This window comes from Protopterus annectens, chromosome 1.part1 (assembly GCF_019279795.1).
Source record: "Protopterus annectens isolate FY-2018-M chromosome 1.part1, PAN1.0, whole genome shotgun sequence".
Taxonomy (NCBI): Eukaryota; Metazoa; Chordata; order Ceratodontiformes; family Protopteridae; genus Protopterus; species Protopterus annectens.
In genome coordinates this window covers 46466182-46486329 of record NC_056726.1, presented here as the reverse complement: position 1 = coordinate 46486329, position 20148 = coordinate 46466182, and the positions used below count along the sequence as shown (strand labels likewise).

The following is a 20148-nucleotide window of genomic DNA, read 5'->3' as shown; positions in this document are numbered from 1 at the left end:
CCATGAAGGCTGGGAGGTGGTCACTAAAGGTATCAGGAATTGTGCCAGAATTGGTAATTTTATTTGGATCTGAGACTAGGATCCAATCTATAGTGGATCCGGGAGGGTTTATTTTGTTAGGTCGAGTGATGGAGAGGATTATTTGAGTGAAGTTATAGAGGTTAATGGATAGGGAGGGAGAAGGGCAATTGATTTTATTCTAGTCAATATTCACATCACCAAGGATATATGTTTCATAGTTAATTTCAGTAGAGGCCCATAGGACAATATTTTTGAGTGTAGAAATATTGTTACCAGGTGAGGTATATAGGGCAATGATGCAGATATTTTTATGTTTATTTAGTTTTAGAATTCCAGCAGTTAGTTCAGTGTTCTGGAATTGAGGAATTGGAATTTGGAGGGGAATTAAGGTAAGAAGGTTGGAGTAGACTAGGGCAGTGCCTCCACCTTTTTTCTTTAGTCAGTCATTTCTGAGACAATGAAATCCTGGGGGCAGAATCTCAGAGTTGGAGATAAAGGGCTTGAGCCAGGTTTCAGAGATGGCTAAGATATCTGGTTGGTTATGGCTTAACCAAGCTTGAAAATGGTGTACTTTGTTGTTTAGACTTTGTGCATTAATTGTATAAATCTTTAGGGTGTTGAGATAGGAGGAAGAGGGTATGGGATGAGTGTTGGTAATAAAGGATGTAGGACCAGAGTTAGGATGGATATCACCAGCTTGGACTAGGTTGTTGAAGGAGATATCCTTTAGCCATATTGCTCTGCCAGGCATGAATTTTGGTAGATTGTAGATTGGAGCAGGTGACAGTATCTTGACTTTCGAGGAGAAGAGTTTAGGGTGGAATAGGTGCAGAGGGTTGGGCTGAATGAGAGAAGAGGAGATAGAGTGGAAATGGGAGTAAGAGTGAGGGGGAAGGTGGGTTTGCATGGTAGTTGTCTTTGTAGGTGGTATTGGACAAGCATAGGTGGAATAGAAGGTAGCACAGTATAAGGGAAGTAGGAACAGAAAGAGGAGGCTGGGGGACTGGAGGGTGTAATAACTTGAGGAGAGCATGTTGGAGCAAAGAGAGAGATTGGTATGAGTGGTTAGGAAAATAGAGAAGGCTAGGTATATAGGTATGTATCATTCACCTATGCTAAACCTTCACTGCCATTGTAACTGTTACGGATGTTTGATATATAAACTGAATAAAAAATACTATTACAGAACATCAGCATGTCTTGGGAATACTCTTGAAGTGCTGAAGTCAAGTTTCTATCTTTAAAATGTGAAGGGAATCTCTTACATGTGGTAACTGATAATAGCTCAGTTTACATCTCAGATGAATATGAAGTTTTCCTGACAGAGGAAGATGTTAACCATTGATATAGTGCATCTACTACCTGCTAAGCAATACAGAAATGGGAAGGTAGAACTAAATTAATGACATTGAAGTAAAACGTGTAAATCTTTTATCATGGACATCCTGCTTAGCCTACTCTGGTGCTCTATAGACAGCAGCACATGCATTGCCTGCTGAGGTTCTGCATGGGCTCATTGTGAAAACTATACGAAACATTGGAGGCCTCCTTTCACTTACATTCCTCACAGATAGGTTTTACTTTTACCTTCGATATGGCGGAAGGAATACATCCTGTGGATATGCCAGATGCAGTGATGTAGGAATACAACAAATAGATAATTTATTTCTGGTTTATTCTTTAGTATAATTCCTCACTAGTTCTATACCAAAAACGTGTCATATTACACACTATGTCAATAAATGGGGAAGTCATTTACAGGCAGAATATTGCAGGAGATTTCCTCAGCACTTTAAAAGTGAAAATGCTAGAGAGGACAAGCAGTTAATATGTATGCTGACTGCTGCTGCACTTTACTGGGATACTTAGTCTAAGGCACAGTCTGAGTGTGGGCACATGATGCAGTGAAGGCACTGTGAAGGCAAGGGACCTTAACAGTGCATTAACATAAGCCATCTAGTACTATGCATTGGATAGTCCTGCTGCTTTTGTATGCTTCATGTCATAATCTCAACAACAGGCCAGCCCAATGAGTGGACAGAACAATAGGTCAAATTTGACTGGCGACCATTACATGCTCATTAACCTGCAGCCATAGAGTCTGCTGGTCGTAACTCAAAGGGGAGCATCTTTCAGATGGTCATCTTTCCCCAAATCACTGAACTATTTACAGTCACTATATCATGATATTTAAGGCAGTTGCCTCTGCTATATGTCTTAACTCTGTCTTTTTTAATTTCTCCAAGTCTTTTGGGTTTCTTATACCATGACAGGAATGGACCCCATTCCTAAGTCAAAGTACGATTAAAGTTCATGAAATTAGTATTGTTTCACTCTTTGACGTTAGTCAAAAGTGCTCATAGGCACACCCACAATGTGCCTAGTAATGACTCCTTCTGCAATTCATATGGTGTTACATGAACTGGTAACATATCTAAATATGATTGTAAATTCTTTTTTATAAGACCAGTTGCTTCTACTACTACTGAAACTGTCTGGGTATCTTTCTTCCACATGGCTCTCATTTCTGCCTGCAGATCCAGGTATTTTATGACTTTGTGTCTCTCTGTATGCAAGACACTGTAGTCACTGCGTGTGGCGATTTCAATGATCAATGCCACTTTTGTCCTCTTTTCTTGGACCACTATATCCGGTTTTCTAGCATCTATCTTTTGAACTGTTGGTATTGGTATGGTCATAAGAGTATCCCAATGAAGCTTTGTGATACTCCTTTCAGAATTCCATTTCACACTGCTTATATCGTTAGCATGCCTGTTCCTAACTGTATATGCATATGCACAGCCATTCATAAGTTATGAGTTCTAGCATTATTAATATTTGGAGGTGTCTACAGTGTTATACAACTTGGCATGTATTTTAAGTAATGGATAAGGACGTAGGTGTTAGATATCACTATTTTCAGTTAGTCTACCATAGACCATTCATTTTATGGCCATGCACACTATTTTTATGCCATTTATGCACCTGCATCTGTCAACCATCAAGCTTATTTCTAATGGTTTATTCATTCCTCATACACTAGGACTTCACTCTACTGCCAGGGGTGAGATCAGTTTCTGGAGGGGGATTATCATTCAGGCAACCAAGAAGGCATTTTGTGCTCTTGTCTGCATCCTGGCAATTGAAGGAATTTATAATGGCCTAACTCCATCACAGGCAGAGGGATGTGGGATATGTGTCACTGCCAAGGCCTATTATATTTTTACCATGTGAGTGCACTCCAGCACATCCACCTTGAAGGCTACCACCCATTTGTAGCTTGGTGAGCCGAACATCCAATCCTAGGCCATGTATTTAAATTCTACCCTATTTTCCAAGGGACTTATACAATGCACAGCTGTCTGGATCATTTGATTCCCCATTAAGATGGACATGACCACCCCACTATATGACTCTGACAGTTGTCCAAGTGCTTAAATGATCCCAGGTTACCTTGACAGTAGTCAGGTCTTTATCGCCCAGTGCTGCCAGAGTTGACATACCCATGGACCCTAATAGCTTATTGGAAGAGTACAACTGACCACCTAAACATCACCTAATATAATGACTAGTGGCAGGAGAATATAGGTGAGCAATGATGTTTATTTGGATCCTAGCAAAATGCTTTCTCATCCCTTAATTAGACTAGGGACACCAGTGACTAAGAATGAGCCATTCTTCTGCTAATAAATGTTATCACTGTTAAATGTGGAGGTAAGCAGTATTCAGGGTGGGGGAGTTGCTTAGCACAGATCAAAAGGGAATATTTTTTATTAACAATCATAGTAAGCAGCAATACCAGAGGTGACATAACACTGCCAGGTCAGAAAAGAGACAGTCTTAGAGGTGTGACCAGCTTGGCACTGGTTACAACAGGAATTAAATAACAGGATGGGGAAGATGATGATAACACCAGACTGTGCTGCATGAAATAAAATGCACCCTGTGAATCACATCTTAGTAATAAGTGTATCACTAGTGATTGTGCAGCAGTCTATATGCTGTGTTTAGTTATTTACTAATTTCCTCTGTTCTGTGATCACCTATAGGTGTCTCCCTTCATGAAGAAGACTAGCCTTATTACTGGGAACTCCTTGTCATACAAATAATTTTGACTTTAATCATTTCTACTCTTTTTTACATTTGAAACTTTCAGTAGTTCTTTCATAAGTATGTTAAACTCCAATCTGTAAGGGCCATAGCACACCTTGGTACCATCCTGGGCATCAGCTGTTGCATAGCCAAGTATGACTAAAACACAGACATCCTATGATTTAACAGGTGGGTATTAATGTGAGCAATAATGTCACGGCCAAAGCTCCTATAAACAAGTCATGTTACTGATTCTCCTAATTTAGTGATAGCTACAGTACTTTTACTTCTATATATATGGAAAGAATTTTGTCAAATGCATGACTGCTAATAAAAGTTTAAGAAAAATCACTTTAATCTGGTGAGTCTACGTTGCAGCTCACAATATTGTCTAAATGAATTTACTGATCTGAAACAATTCACAGCATGTTTGTTGATCTGCAGTTGCACTGTAATGATGGTTAGTATTAGTATTTATTAAGTAATGTTTCATTTGTCCAGGTTACAATGTTTCTGTATAAAAAATATCTTAATTTCTTATGTCAGCCTTTCTATGTGCAGAGATATATTTTTTTTTTACTGTGGGGTACTTGTTTAAGTCTAGGAATTTTTTTCTGTGGGCCTCCTCAAAAAGGATAATTAGGTCACCAAAATACAAATTAATAAAATAAATAAAAATATTATGAAACTATGCTGTCATATAAATTAGCTTTGACAGAAATAAGATATAATCTGTAACCTATTGATTCTTAATTGTAGCATAGTTAAAAATACATAATACCCCAATCCACTACAGTAAAGTAAATATCAGACCTATTTTACATGCAAGTGACTTGGCACAGACAGTTGTATAACAAATTATAGATACTGATAATTCCTTTTTCTTTATTATTATTATTATTATTATTATTATTATTATTATTATTATTATTATTATTATTATCATTTTGCTTATACATAATCCTATTAGTTGCTGTCAAATCCAAGACACATCAGATCTTTCAGGTCAAATTTTCTTCTACATATTGTCACAGTTCATGTATTTTTTTATTTTACAGTCAATAAAATATAAGTTATGAATATAAGTGGCAGCAAAAAATTTAAAGTGGCCATAATTCCATAAGGTTTTGACTTCTAAAAGTACCCCCAAAGCAGTTATGTTTTTTTTTTTTGCTACAAGAAATAGTAAATGTATATAACACATTCCTTAATTTGCTTTGATAGTCAATTATGGATTTTAGTTTGATTGTAGTAAATCTTTTGAGAGGGGTAGTACAATGTGCAATGTAAAATAGTAATGGAAGAGGGCATGTGTAGGATTTGGTCCGTCTCAAGACTCCAGTATTGTAGATGCAGGTTAAAAACTGAATGATATATAGCACATGCAGACGGCCATATACTAAAATGTAAATGAGAAAGCCAATGCAAATGAGTGACAAAGGAGTATGCAAATGCAGGGGGCCAAGATGGAGGACCAATTAATAGACATATAAAATGTGGGTGCTGTGCACCTTTGCCAATCTGTTTTGAATGCTGTGATTTATGGAGCATATGACAAGACTCATGTTAGGCACAGCATCGGCAACACAGTAACAGTATGCATTGGTAGCACATTGGTGTAAGTGCTGGCAATGATGTGCATTACCGTTGTCTCGACTAACAAAGAAGATGTAGAGACTCACATAGAAACACCTCACAGACCAGCAAATAATTGATCACTTCAGTGAACTGGGATATTGCATGGAATCTGGTTGAACTCAGTCACCCATGAGCAAAATTGTGGAATCTGCCTGGTATACCCTTTCCTGTGAACACAAAGGTATGTGTCATCTCAGGCATCCTAGCCAAAGAGGCCTTCTAGCAGCTTATGGGGATACATTAGATATATTGCAGGCTTCTGCCTCATGAATACTTAACTAATTCCTCAATGTAATACAGCAACACATGGAGGCTTATTTAGTTTATAAGAATGCCAGGTGGGAGAGAAGGAATGTCATGTTTATGTCCTATCAGACTACAGGATTTTTTGAGGTCCTGGCAGCCAGGAACACCATCCTCTAAACAGTGAAATGGTCTGAAATGCTCAGGTCATTATTTACAATGTTTCAATGTACTCCTAGGCAGGTTACATGATTCACACATTTGATACACACATACCGAGGTTTTCTGAAAGGGGACTTCACACAAGGTCATCTGGTTGATAGGTATCCACACATGTCAGACAGAATGGGCTATACAATCAGCTGCCATGCATGCAAGCCACATATAAATAATAATGTGTTTTCTGTGCTGCTTGTAATGTCAGATATGTCATTGAGCCATAGATAATTACTTCCATTCGCAAGTCATAGACCATGTAGAAAATGACATACATGCCCCATGCTGAAAGTAATACTGTGGAAAATGTATTCAGACTTTTGATGAGTAGATTCTGCTTAATGAAAACCACAGGTGAGCCATTACAGTGTATTTGTAAGATATGCAGCAAACTATTTGTAGCATTTGCCATGCTACGTAATATGTTGGTGCAAAAGCAGGCAGTGCAGTCATATAAGCCTGCAGTAGGACATGTAGCATGTGTTGCACAATTGTGGCTGGGTAGAGAGGGGTGATACAGGGGAAGACAATAAACCAGCTGAGGCATGGCTGAGGCAGACAGGGACACAATACAATGTGGTTCCCACCTATGTGCCATGACACAGGCAATGCAGACTACAACACTGCACCACACTCTGGCTGTGCAGGCAGTGTGTGTAATGGATACATTATGCATAAGATATCAACATTTCCACACAACCTTGTGTCCAGACCCTCACACAGCCATGGACTATACTGCAAGTAGAGGCAGACTGGATGACAGTTGTAATTTGTTATACGGATGCACTGATGCTAGCAATATTTGCCTCCAGTGACCTCAGTAGCTCTATAATCTCATTGCTCTGGTACTCTAGGGCACTGTGTGGCTAGTACTTGTCCTCACACATGCAGTGGAGCACACATACCAGATACACAGTGGTATGCATAGCAGCCAACTGAGGATGGATCACTGACTTACAAATCTGCTGTTTGGTTTGAAGTACTGCATCCCTGTCATTGTCACTATGGAAGCCATGGTGGCATTGGATAACCCCCAGTTTTTTCTCTAAGGTTGTTATGTCCATATCAGAGGAAGTGTGCATATTAGATGTTTTCTCTAGTAGGGAAATGTGAGAAAGCCCATGCCGAGTCCAGCGATGGAAGGTTCATCAGGCTCTGGTGATGCTGTGTGGTCAGCAACTATCATTACAGCGGCTTTCTTTCCCTAGATGTGGGAGTTTTCTACCACCAGAGTGTCACATATAGTGCTACTGTGCCATGGACCATGCTGTCTACAAATTCTCATCATTACTGTTTACAGTAGTCATGCTGATGTCAGCCTTCTGTCATCCTGATTTGCAAGACCTTCCACTTGTGCATCTTATGAACATGTAAAAAATATGACATCACTGTAAAGCCTACAGCCATATGAATGGAGTATTCTCCTACATGATAGTGGGACACATGATAACAGTATCACATAATATTATGGAACATATATTATTGAACAGGATATGGCACTTGCTGACTGAAGATGTCTAGAAGAATACATGGACATATAGGCAACAATCTTATACTATTCACTTCACACATAACAATCTGTCAAAGCAAGCTATTATGGTCAGTACTAGCATTGTGCTTTGCCTACTAACATATAAGTAGCAGGTGCCAAGTCTGCACCCACATACAGTAACATCTGGTGTTAAGGGTCAATCCTCCTGCCTGGACCACAGCACTGAAAACTCTACATACTTCAGCCATTTCAGTATTCATGGGCCTTCCCCTGTGGTGGCCCAGTATGTCACAATGTCCAGGGCCTTTTGCTTTGTTTACAGAGGAGATCATATCTTTAATCTTTCTTTGCATATATTTTAGGGACTTATTATGGCTGCCCATAGCTTTCATATCCAGATCATACCCTGCCAGATCTGGTTACTGAACTGTTGATCTGCACTGTCTTGTGGATTGTGAACTTCTCTATGTATTGTCACCCCTGTATGGCACATGTATAGCTGGGGACAAAACATGTCATTCAGTGAGTGTATGTGCCAGGCTAACCTATACATTTGTTAATCACTAAGAACTATCCCAACTGCATCTATTAGGATATCACCTGCAGTTTCCAACTTGCAAGGCCTTTTTCCAAGTATTTGGTACTGGGGCAATCCCCCACTGTACATGTTAGGCAGTTTCTTCTAAGAACTGCATACCCATAACAGACATGCACAAATGTGCTGCCTAACTGTGTGATGACCCAGCATGTGATATGTTGCGATGTCTTGTTGCACCTGCATGTGTACATTTTGATATGCAAGTGTCCAGTGGAGCCACCACCAGGTTTGCCATATGTAAGGTGGAATGACCATATGTGGCCCACCCCTTACGTTATGTGCTACATACACAAGCAATAATGCTGTCACCCCCTATCTCCTGGATAGGCGCCATAGACATTGGAAGACTGCAGTGTATACACTGTCCCTCTAGATCTAATTCCTTATCTCTCTGATGCTCCAGATCTAGAGTACTATTAAAGCAGTTCCAGGAAATTCCATTCATAAATGGTGGCAGCACTTTATGCCACACTAAAACGAGACAGTTAGCATGACATGCATTCCAACTAATCAAAACAAAACTTAGCAAGTACAGCAAGTGCAATGGCCCAAAAAATATCAGAAGTCCAACAAAAGATGGCCAGCACTACATTAGCGGAGTCCAAAGCAATTTTTAATGTAAAACAGACCAAATAATGAACTGCATAAAATGCAATTCAAACCAGTTTCGGCATTCAAGCCTTCATCAGTGAATACGTAAAAAGTAAATTATAACCATTATATAGTCACCTGTCCCCCCATATCGCACTGGGATTGGACAATTACAAATGTTCATTAACACCTAGTGGGAATAAACCTCCCAATCTAATAACCCAATTATTTTCCTTTTGATTTAGTATACTATGCCATCCAACTTTATTTCTCCTGTCCCCCACAATTTTATCAATAATAACAAACTTAAATTGTGAAGTGATGTATTTAACAGAGTGTTTGTATAGAGCATTAGCCATTCATTTATTTCTAATGTCACTAATATGTTCCAAAATTCACATTCTAAGAGGACGAGAAGTTTTTCACACATAGAAAGCCGAACAAGTACATGTAGTTAAATAGATGACCCAATCAGTACTGGCCAACTAGGCCAGGTAGCATGGTTGTCCATGAATCCCTTTGCTTCACACAGTACAATCCACACCTAACAGGATGAGCTGTGCACACATGTCTATGGCCTGGTAAACATCAGTAGAGCTGTGGTGTAGCCCTGTGTTGTCTGAAAAGTGATTCAGAAATATATTTATTCAGAAATATCTATCTGAGCACATGATTCTACCATATTATTCCTTTCTTGGACCAGCTGAGTGTCCATGGCTGCTTCATCCTCCACAAGCCACAGGGCACCAGCATTGTGCCCAAGGCAGAGAAGAATTTTCCTGTTCTTCCAGCACAGATCCTATAAGGAATATTTGTTGGGGCATTAGGATAGTTTCTTTAATGACTTTGATGCCTGGTTTGACCTGGCATGGTTTTGTTCAGGTGAATAATGCAGACCTCACCACAAAAACCTGAAGCAGCACCACTCTGTCTTGTTCTGGCAGTGGGAGGCAGAGGTTCCAAAGATGCAGCCAGAGATGTACAGTAAACTCTCACTTAACTGGCACCCATGGGGATAGGTAGATGGTGGAGAAGTGTAGTTTCTGGTTGCTTGAGAGCTGCTTTGTGATTTTTGATTGGTTTGTATACTGGCATACCAGCCAATCAAAAATCACAAAGCAGAGCCTCCTCTGTTCAGTGCGGAACAGTGGGCTGTTCTGCATTGAGTAGAAGTGGGTCCATTTTGTGATTTTTGATTGGCTTGTATACCAGCATATGAGCCAATCAAAATTGTTGGTTGCTTGAGAGTGCTGGTTGCTTGTGTTCCGGTTTATAGAGACTCTACTGTATTGTGAACATTTTGTATGTTCAATTTGTCACATACTGCCTTCATTGTTGTCGTCCTATGCTTCGATGTACTTCATTTGTTTTCCAGCTGTTAAGGAACATTGACAGTAGTTCCCCATACCTTATTTGTTGTCCATCCCTTCCTATCATTCATTTTATACCATGTCTGTATATGTCCATCCACTTTTACCCCACTTTTTGTGCATACATCACCCCTACCTTTTGAGTATATGTTCAATATTTTTCTGTCTGTCTGTACCTACTACCTTATATTCTCACTCTGGCCATCTATCCCACTCAAAGGCATCCTTTAATACCATTTACATATACTCATTTCTTTTAATAATGTAAAGGGAGTTTAGCCCCACAAAAATGTATTCCTCCATGCCCCTTTCCTGTCCATATTTATTACCTTCTGTTTTCCTGTATTTGATGTAGTCCCTTCACCTACTTTCTTGTTCTTCCTTATTTATATGATGAACATGGTGGCCACTTTAGTGTGGACACCCACATAGGTATTATGGTTAGCCACTGTAATATGCAGTGACATGTTACCAGTTGCTTTTATTTGCTGGCTGCCACTATGCACTATGGCAATGCAAGTAGCTGCTTGTACTGCTGTGGGCACACTGGAATGGCATAACCATGTCAGCAATGCACAATGCAGTAGTGGTGGTCCTGTAGTACACTGCTGTAACATTGCTGCAACACTGCTATAACACTGCTGTAATGCTGCTATAACACTGCTATAACACACCACTGCTGTAACACTGCTATAACACTGCTGTAATGCGGCCATAACACTGCTATAACACTGCAGTAACACTGCTATAACACTGCTGTAATGCTGCTATAACACTGCTAAGACACTGCTGTAACACTTCAATAACACTGCAATAACACTGCTATAACACTGCTGTAATGCCGCTATAACACTGCTGTAACACTGCTAAAACATTGCTGTAAGATTGCTATAACACTGCAGTAATACTGCTGTAACACTGCTATGCAAGTCACACTGCTGGTACATTTTACTATGTGGTATTATGCCAAGAATGCCAATGCTATGCCTTACTTGTTACATCTGTAATTAACTTTTAGACATGTAACATAGTGATCCTCTTTAAAATCAGAGCTGTACAGGTGTATTACACTCTTTCATGAATCCCAGCCATGGATTCAGTTATTCAAAACATTTTGCTGAAACAGGAGAGTGTGTCTTGAATTCAAACATTGATAATGACATAAAAATAAAAAGAACAGCATATATACACCAACATATAGATAAGAGAATAAGTGCATTTGTTTTCTTATAATTTCATAAGACTTCATAAAACAGTCAGTTCTTAAAACACCACCACGCACATACTCATACAAATCAGCCCATAAGATTAATACTTAAGTGAACTTAAATGCACATTTAAAATCAATTAACCCAGGTGACATGAAAGCATTGAATGATATTCACCATCTCATGTTTGTATAATCCAAAGCAGTTTCTGTGCTTCCATCTCTCAACACCAAATCTACACAATCTACTACATAAAACAAAAATATTTTACACATTGCACTTTGTTTCTGATGCTTATAAAATACATTATTTTATTTCTTTATCCGCAATGCACAAAACTCTTCATAAATCATGTTCTTTAACATCCTAGTGGTTCTAACATCAAGTGATTCATGTTCTGAACACTAATATATTCTACATTGTTGAATCTACAACTAAAATAACCTGGAAAAGTGTAACTCATATTATTAACATAAAAGTACATTAAAGCCATCCAGTATATACCTACAGTAATACTGCAGACTCTACATGAAGTGCCATGCTGATGATCATTGGCTCACTGCAAGATAATTCATCATATTATTCTTCTTTAGAAAGGTACATTCTAAATTCTGGAAATGGAATTGTTTCTCCATGTTAAAAAGGTGGTTCTGCAGAGTCTGAATAAGTTTACCTTAGATGCTGTAAGCCAAAAGAAGATAGCAAGACTGCAAAATATTAACTAAAGGTAAAATGTAACGCTTGGTTCTTCAGATGATGAAAAACATATGGATTAAAAACACACCATGTATGAATAACCAAACCAGAAATGTGTCAGTGCACGAAAAACACCAAGTAACCAAAAAGTTCACCAAACAGTAGATGGTCTTCCCATAGGTTATAATTGTTAGATCGAAAACTACAAAGACAAAGTAGACTTAAAAAAACTTTTAATTTCACTAGATGATAACATTTCTATGGCACTGATTATTTTGCTGCTTGTGTATCTCTGCTACCTTTAAACTACAACAAAAAGAAAAAAAAAACAAAAAAAAATCTTGCTTTTTTCCCACTTTCTGAAAGTTAAGAAAGTTCAGTTACAGATTGGCTGTTCTGAACTGTTTTGAAGTTTCTAGAAGGCCAGTGCTTGCTTGGGCTATTCACCAGTAGGAATGGTTAGCACTGAACAGACTGCCTGTCCCTGGAGGAGTGGTTACTGCCTAGAAGCTGTAGTTTTATTGGCCATTTTGGGTAAATTCTAAACTCCTTGATCTCTCTCTCTCAAAACCCTACAACTCTCTTTTTGCGCGGTTTTGCGCACTGAGCAGCGTCGGGCAGCGCCGCCTAAACAGGTTTAAACTATTCCAGGCTCCACAAAGTCTGCTCTTCATTTTTCCCTTAGAACTGTTCAAACTCTCAAAGTATCACTCTGTTCTCTTTCTAAAGCCCTGCACTTGCTCAGCTCTTATAAGGAAACACTAACTAACTAAAGCACTACACCCTCCTTGACTTCTCATAAGTATTAGGCTCCTGATTGGTCCTTCCTGATCAAGTGAAAAATAAGTTCCCTTCCCTAATCTGATCAGTAAAAAACTAGTTCCCTATACTAATCTGGTATGTCCAAGGGTCAGTTTCAAGGGTTACTCTCTAGTCCAGCTGGTGAATCTGGGAATTTTGAGGCAATGTTACAATTGCCTTATGTACACAGACAACCCTCTCCTCCTTCCAACAAACTCTAATACATGTGAGAGATGCAGTTACACAGCCAAACTGGAGGCAGAGCTCTCTCAACCCAAGACTGGCACAGTCAGTCAGGAGGAAAAGGTAACCACCTGCACCACAAATCCAGTCTCACACAGACCTATTGCATCTGCATACCCAACACATAAACACACAAAAACATACTCGGAGGCTCTAAATAAAAATCTGCCTAAACAGCAAAGACCTCCTAAGCAGATATCCAAGCAACAGCCACCCCTCAACAATACCCATGAATCACATATCTCACAAAATCAGTGCGCCTCACTGTCACAGCCCATAAGGCCAAACAACACACTAAATACACTTGTTATAGGGGACTCTATTGTCCGGCACACTGATGTCCTGCTCACCAGAATGAACAAGGAGAAGGTCACTGTAAGCTGCCTGTCAGGTGCGAGGATCCGCCACATAATGCAAGCACTCAGGTCACTCCAAAGCAAGTACAAGTATGACTCCATCATTGTCCATGCTGGTGTGAATGACCTGAGACGTACCTCCCTGGACTACATGAAAAGAGACATAGAGGAGCTCTCTGACCATGTAGCCCAGGCTGGTATGACCCTGACCTTGAGTAGCATGTTGCCCTCACCAAGAATGATGCCACAGTATAAAGACAAAATGATCAGTTTCAACAACTGGCTAAAGTATTGGTGTCATTCAAAGGGGTCCAGTGTCTGTAAGCCTGGGATGACCTGCTCAACAAGCCACGTTGCTTCGCTAGGGATGGCTTGCACCTGTCACCCTTAGGCTTTCGTATACTGGCCAAGGCTCTTGCCACCCCCATAGTGCCTTTTTTAGGCAAGGCTCAAAGGACAAACCCACCTCCATAGACAACCCAAGGATAAAAAAACTAAAGGTAATGCTACTCAATGCCAGAAGTCTAACCTCAACATGCACGCACTCGAGGCACTCCTCAGTATGGAGAAAATCGATGTCTGTGCAGTAACAGAAACCTGATTCAAGGCTCCTGAAAGCACCCCAGCACTACCAGGTTATAACTCATACCATGCATTTTGGCCCCAAAACTCAGACCGAAGCACAAAAGGAGGGGGAGTATCTATATTCATCAAAGATACCTACACCTTCAGGTTAGTGGCACTGCACGAAGCATCAGAAACCATCCATGTGCATCTAACAGCGGGCAAAACTGCCTTTCAGTTTGTAGCCTGCTACAGAACACCCTCCCTATTACAGGAACCCCACTTGGCATTCCTGAGAACACTGGAGAATATGAAGGTCTCTCCAAACACTATGTTATTGAGTGACTTCAACTACCCAAACATTGACTGGGAAAACAACTCAAGCCCAAACACCCTCTCCCAATGGTTCCTTGAATTTATAAACTCTAACATGATGGAACAACTGGTCACCACTCCCACAAGAGGGAACAACATATTGGACCTGGTCATCACCAACATGGGGACTCTATGTTCCACACCAGAGGTAAACCCCTCATTGGTAAGATCAGACCATAAACAGATTTCCCTGGACATCCATATCCCGTCCCCACCCCTAGCCAAGGAAATCACTGTAAAGAATTTCTCAAAAGCCAACTTTGCACTTCTCAAGACTGAGGTGGAATCCTTCAAAGTCCCCAGGCCAGAGGATAATACAGCCCAATCCGCAGAATTCTTTACAAATGCATTCTATTTGCACCTGCAGGAATGCATGGATCGTGCTATCCCAAATAAAACCAAGACTCACTCCCCCAAAAACAGGAGACCGGTCTGGTGGACCCTGGCCATAAATAAGCTATACAACAGAAGGAGGAAGCTACTACATGTCAGAGCAAAATCCCAAAAAGGAAAGGCATCTCTGATCAATATTAGCAAGAAACTTCGATCCCTCATAAAATCATCAAAGGCCAGTTTCAAAAGAAAAATTGCCCTAGACACTAAAGATAATCACACGGCCTTCTTTAGTTATGTCAGGAATATGGGTTGAAACTCCCAGATATGCTCTGAATTTTGCATAATGGTATAAAATATACCGAACCTACAGACATAGCCAACATCCTGGCAGACAGATTCAGCGCAAACTTCTCCCCCCCCCTTCCCCCCAAAGGAGCAAATGCCTATCCCAACTGAATGTAACCTCCCTGACATCACAGATGCACAGGTGAAAGCTGCCCTCTCCAAAGAAAAAAACACAGCATCTATGGGACTGGACGGTGTCCCAGGCTGTGTCTTACATGAGCTCCAAGAAGAACTGAACCCTCACATTAAGTCACTGTTCAAATTTAGCCTTACAACAGGATATGTACCCAAAGAATGGTGACAGCTACAGTGGTCCCACTCCACAAAGGTGGTGCCACAATGGACCCTGGGAACTATCGCCCCATAAGCCTGAGTAGTCTGGTCTGTAAAGCTATGGAGCGTATTATCATGGAACTCATAAACAAAGACATTGGGAGCCTCCAGACACTGGACCCTACCCAATTCGGCTTTGTTAAGGGCAGATCTTGCCTCTTAAACCTAGTTGATTTCATTGAAACAGTTACCAAAGCCATAGATGAGGGCAAGGTAGTCCACACAGCCTACCTGGACCTCGCAAAAGCCTTCGACACAATACCCCACTCTGGCATCATAAACAAGCTTACCAGCTTAAATATCAACCCCTATATCACAAGATGGGTTGCAAACTGGCTCAGAGATAGAACCCACATGGTCAGAATCACAGGTGCCATGTCCGAATCCAAACCAGTTACATGTGGTATCCCACAGGGCTCAGTTCTGAGACCTCTCTTGTTTGGTATATACTTCTCTGAGGTTCAGGCTAACACGGAGGGATTATGGCTGACAATGTTTGCAGATGACTGCAAACTGGGGGCCATAATCGAATCTCCAGCTGACACAAGCATCCTCCAAAAGGGTCTCACAGAGACAGATGCTTGTTGCCAGAGCCACGGCCTCAAGCTAAATGCTAAAAAGTGCATAGTCATCCCCTTTGGGAAAAACAAGGTACCCACAAATTACCACATAGGTGGTAATCCATTAAGTATGGAAGAAGTAATTAGAGATTTGGGGACCAATGTAGATAGTAATCTCTCCTTTGATAATCACGTTGCCAAAGTGGTTAGAAAGACCTTCTATATAGCCCACCTTATCACGAAAGGGTTCGCATCTAGATCTAGAGAGGTCATTGTGCCCCTCTACTTGTCACTCATCAGGCCCATAATTGAATACAATGCCCCTTTTGGGATGTACCTTACCCAACACCTGCAGCAACTGGAGAGACCCCAAAAGTACCTCACCAAGAGGATCATGGGCTACAAACAGATGTCCTATGCAGCTCAACTAAAGAAACTCCAGCTCTACTCAGTTGCTTACCGCCTACTCAGAGGCGATCTATGCCTGACGTACAAAGCCATGTCAAACCCAGAATTAATGGACATGCTCCACCTCAAAAACTCCAAGTCCCTTAGAGCTACACGCTCCAGGGACTAAAACCTCAGCACAAAAATAAATAGGGCATGCTGGAGGGACAGATTCATTTCCCAGAGCTCCCCACACTCTGGAATAGAATCCCAATTCATGTTAGACATAGCCCCTCGCTGACCCTCTTCAAGCGAAATCTGGACACGTGGATGGGAAATCACAAATTCACCCCTGGGATCTCTTCTGTGTCCCTGCTAGACAGAGGCACAGTAAACTAATCTTAAAAGGGTACCTTCTGTGACCTACTTTACAGAGGCACAGTAGGCTAATCTAATAGGCAGGCGGAAGCCAAATACACTCTGGCTAGGCTTATAAATGCCCTAGGTCAGATAGCCTAGTATCTACCTATGAACCTAAGTAGCAAAATGGCTTTGATTGGATCATAGCTGATATTATGTGAAATAAAAAGTTTTTTAAGTCCACTCTGTATTTGGTCAGATGCAGTCAGTTTCATCAGGTGGACGAAAGCTTTTGCTTAACTTGGTACTTGCTATAGATTGTTATCATCTAGTGAAATAAAAAACAAGTTTCTATCAAGTCCACTTTGTGTTTTGGTTTCTAACAAGTGGAACCTATGGGTAGAGCCAGATCATGTTGAAATGGTGCCCTAGGCAGAGTAATGGATCAGTGCCCCCCCACCTATTCCAATGTCCTCTTACTTGGCTATTTTTCCCCACTTACCATAATCACCGTTCAAACCTGTCGGTGTACACACTATTTTCTTCTTTACTTCTACAATGATTAGAGATATTTAAAACATTTATTTCAAATTTTATAGCGTAAACACTGTTAGCCATTTGCTAAACAAAACAATACAGTCTCACAATGAAAACAAACTTAACATAAACAGTAAGCTACTCTGCCCTTGAAGCTCACATTCATTGAAATGGTATTGAAACCCACATTCAAAGAAAATATATCTGGCCCGTGGCAGATTCAGTTTAATTTGGGCTGTTTTAAAACCGTAGGCCCCTGCACACATATTCAGCACAATGCTTACATGCATGTGTTCTTTGATTCTCCATCCTGGTTGTATTAAATTATATTCCTTGTATAATGCAGCACTACTTGTTAGAGTTTTAAATTTGTAGTTTTGAAAATGTTTCAAGTAAGCAATGAAACAAAACTTATGAACCAATAATGACAAAACAACCCATTTCAGAACATTTCAATCACAAAAAGCCACTCAAACCTCTGTCATTACAATCCACCAATATCAGCCAATATACACAACCTTTGTAAAAGTAAAAGTCATCCAAATAATTCCACATTAATGAGATCTGTAATTAATGAAGAGGTTGCTGCTGGCAAACAAGTTTACTTTTCAGTGTTGCACGTACAAATTCAATGCCTGTAACCCTTGAGGAAAAAATTGCCCATGTTACATTTAAAAAAAATAGTAAGCTGGTGTTGTTGCAATAGAGAATGGCTGTCAAACCAGTAAGGAGTTCATCATTACTAGGCATCTCATCCAAAGGAGGACACACTCAAGTGTGCAGCAACTCCCAACCCCACTTAAAGGGCACTGCAATATCAACACTCCATTTGCATGGTGTGGGAACCCACAGCCTTCTCCACCAAAGGCAAGTATACTACCTGTTCTGCTACTAACACTGCTTTTAAATGTTATAACATAAATGCTATTGATGGCCACTTGCTAAACATAAGAGTTACACATTGAAAACAGACATCATAAGCAACAGTAAACTTCTCTTCCCTTGAAACTCAACTTTCCATAAAAATACACTAAAACTCAGCATTCTTTGAAAATGCACTCCCAATGACAGCTTCATAGTTGGTGTAGAGGATTCAGACTCTAGTTTTCTGTTCTCATGGTACAGGGTTTCAGATTGAATAAGTTAGCCAAACTTTCATCCCTACTGGGGGCATTTTAACCAACCTGCCATTCCTAACTGGAGCATTAAAAACATGCACACACACACACACACACACACACACACACACACACACACACACACACACACACACATTTCATATGGCAAAGGAATGGCAGCAAGTGATTTTCCATGCTTAAATCCTGTTTCCCAACTTCAGATGTTTAACCATGCACTCAAAGTGTGTCCTTAAAGAAATGTAATATACCTAAAGTACATTCTTAAAGAAGAACTGTATGTTTTTATTTAAATTAAATGTTGTGGCAGCCTCTCAGCCAGTGCCCCTCCAAATGAGGCTGGCCCTAGGCAACTGCCTACATTGCCTAGTGCTGGATCCGACTCTGCATCTACCATCTACAGGTTTACTTTTTGGTTACACCATGTATGACACTGAACATGAGCTCAATTTGAACATTATATCATTTCAACAAAACTGCTACTACATGATCTTGATTCTTTGATATTACCCAAATAACCTGAACATTTATTATTGTTCCAAGTTTCATTTATCGAGATTCTTATTTAAGCAAGTTCTCTTAAGAAGGGGAAAAATGAGAACTTCTCTTGAAGTGTCAGGTTCCACAAGACTTCCTCATGAGTAATACTTTGTCATGTTGTTCAATATAGCAGTAAAACAACCTTTGTTTTAGAAATGTGTTACAGCTATATTTAAGTATTTCATAGTTACTGGTGACATCTGTCTTAACTTAAATTTAGATTCATACATCATAAGTCAGCTAGTTTCAACAGCATGATCCCTAAAATAAAACAATACCATCTTTTAATTTATTTTTCACACTAAAATATTGCCCTACAGATAGTTTTGAAATTGTGTACACAACATATTACCTATGTGTAAAATGTGAATTCATCAAGACTGCAATGTTATACAGATGTAACTTGAAATTAATTCTTCCTGCAGAACTAGAGTTAACATATTACTGCTTAACTAAACAAAATACATTGCAAAGTGCCAGGGCATACTACTGATAGAAGCAGCACTACCAGCCACTGCTACACAGTTTATCTCACCTAGGTCGAAGGATCACTTGTTTGGATCCCTTTACAAGCCAGTAAATATTTATCCTTAATCGATCAGCATTTATGTTTTTCTGACTCACACTAATGACCATTATTTACATATATTCTAGAGTATCACACATGATGAGGATCACATTGATTTCATTTTTAGGACCATAGATCTACATGAAGTATGCCACTTGACCAACACAAACGTTAACACTTTTGGATAAAATATAATGTGACACTCACTTATTGCCATCTGTTCTTCTGCATTGTTCGTGTGCATTTCCGGGTCGCCCCTGTACATGGGCACTGTCCCTGTGGGCTCCGCCCAGTTATCAAAGTCTAAATAAATAAATAAATAAATGCATAATAAACAGTTGTGTTTTCTCAGCACAGGTTTTAAACAGGTACTACAACAACCTTGAAAACAGACAGGCACCACGATATCCTTAAAAAAAAAATCCGACAAAACAGAAGTATGAGTAAACAGCTGATAAAAAAATAAAAAACAGACTGGTACCACAACAGTCTTAAACAATCAAAGCAGAAACATAGCTTAACAATCTTCAAAGACAGACAAG

The 20148-nt window shown here is 40.0% G+C and overlaps 1 protein-coding gene across 1 annotated transcript in view; it reads right to left on the bottom strand.

The window, feature by feature from the left end:
* DLGAP2 (DLG associated protein 2) overlaps positions 1–19901 on the bottom strand; it is a 1650454-nt gene extending 1630553 nt beyond the window's left edge. Inside the window, exon 1 of the mRNA XM_044073515.1 lies at positions 19814–19901. Within this exon, the coding sequence (XP_043929450.1) occupies positions 19814–19871 (58 nt within the window). The 5' untranslated portion in view covers positions 19872–19901. The remainder of the gene's footprint in view (positions 1–19813) is intronic.
* Positions 19902–20148: the final 247 nt, after the last annotated feature.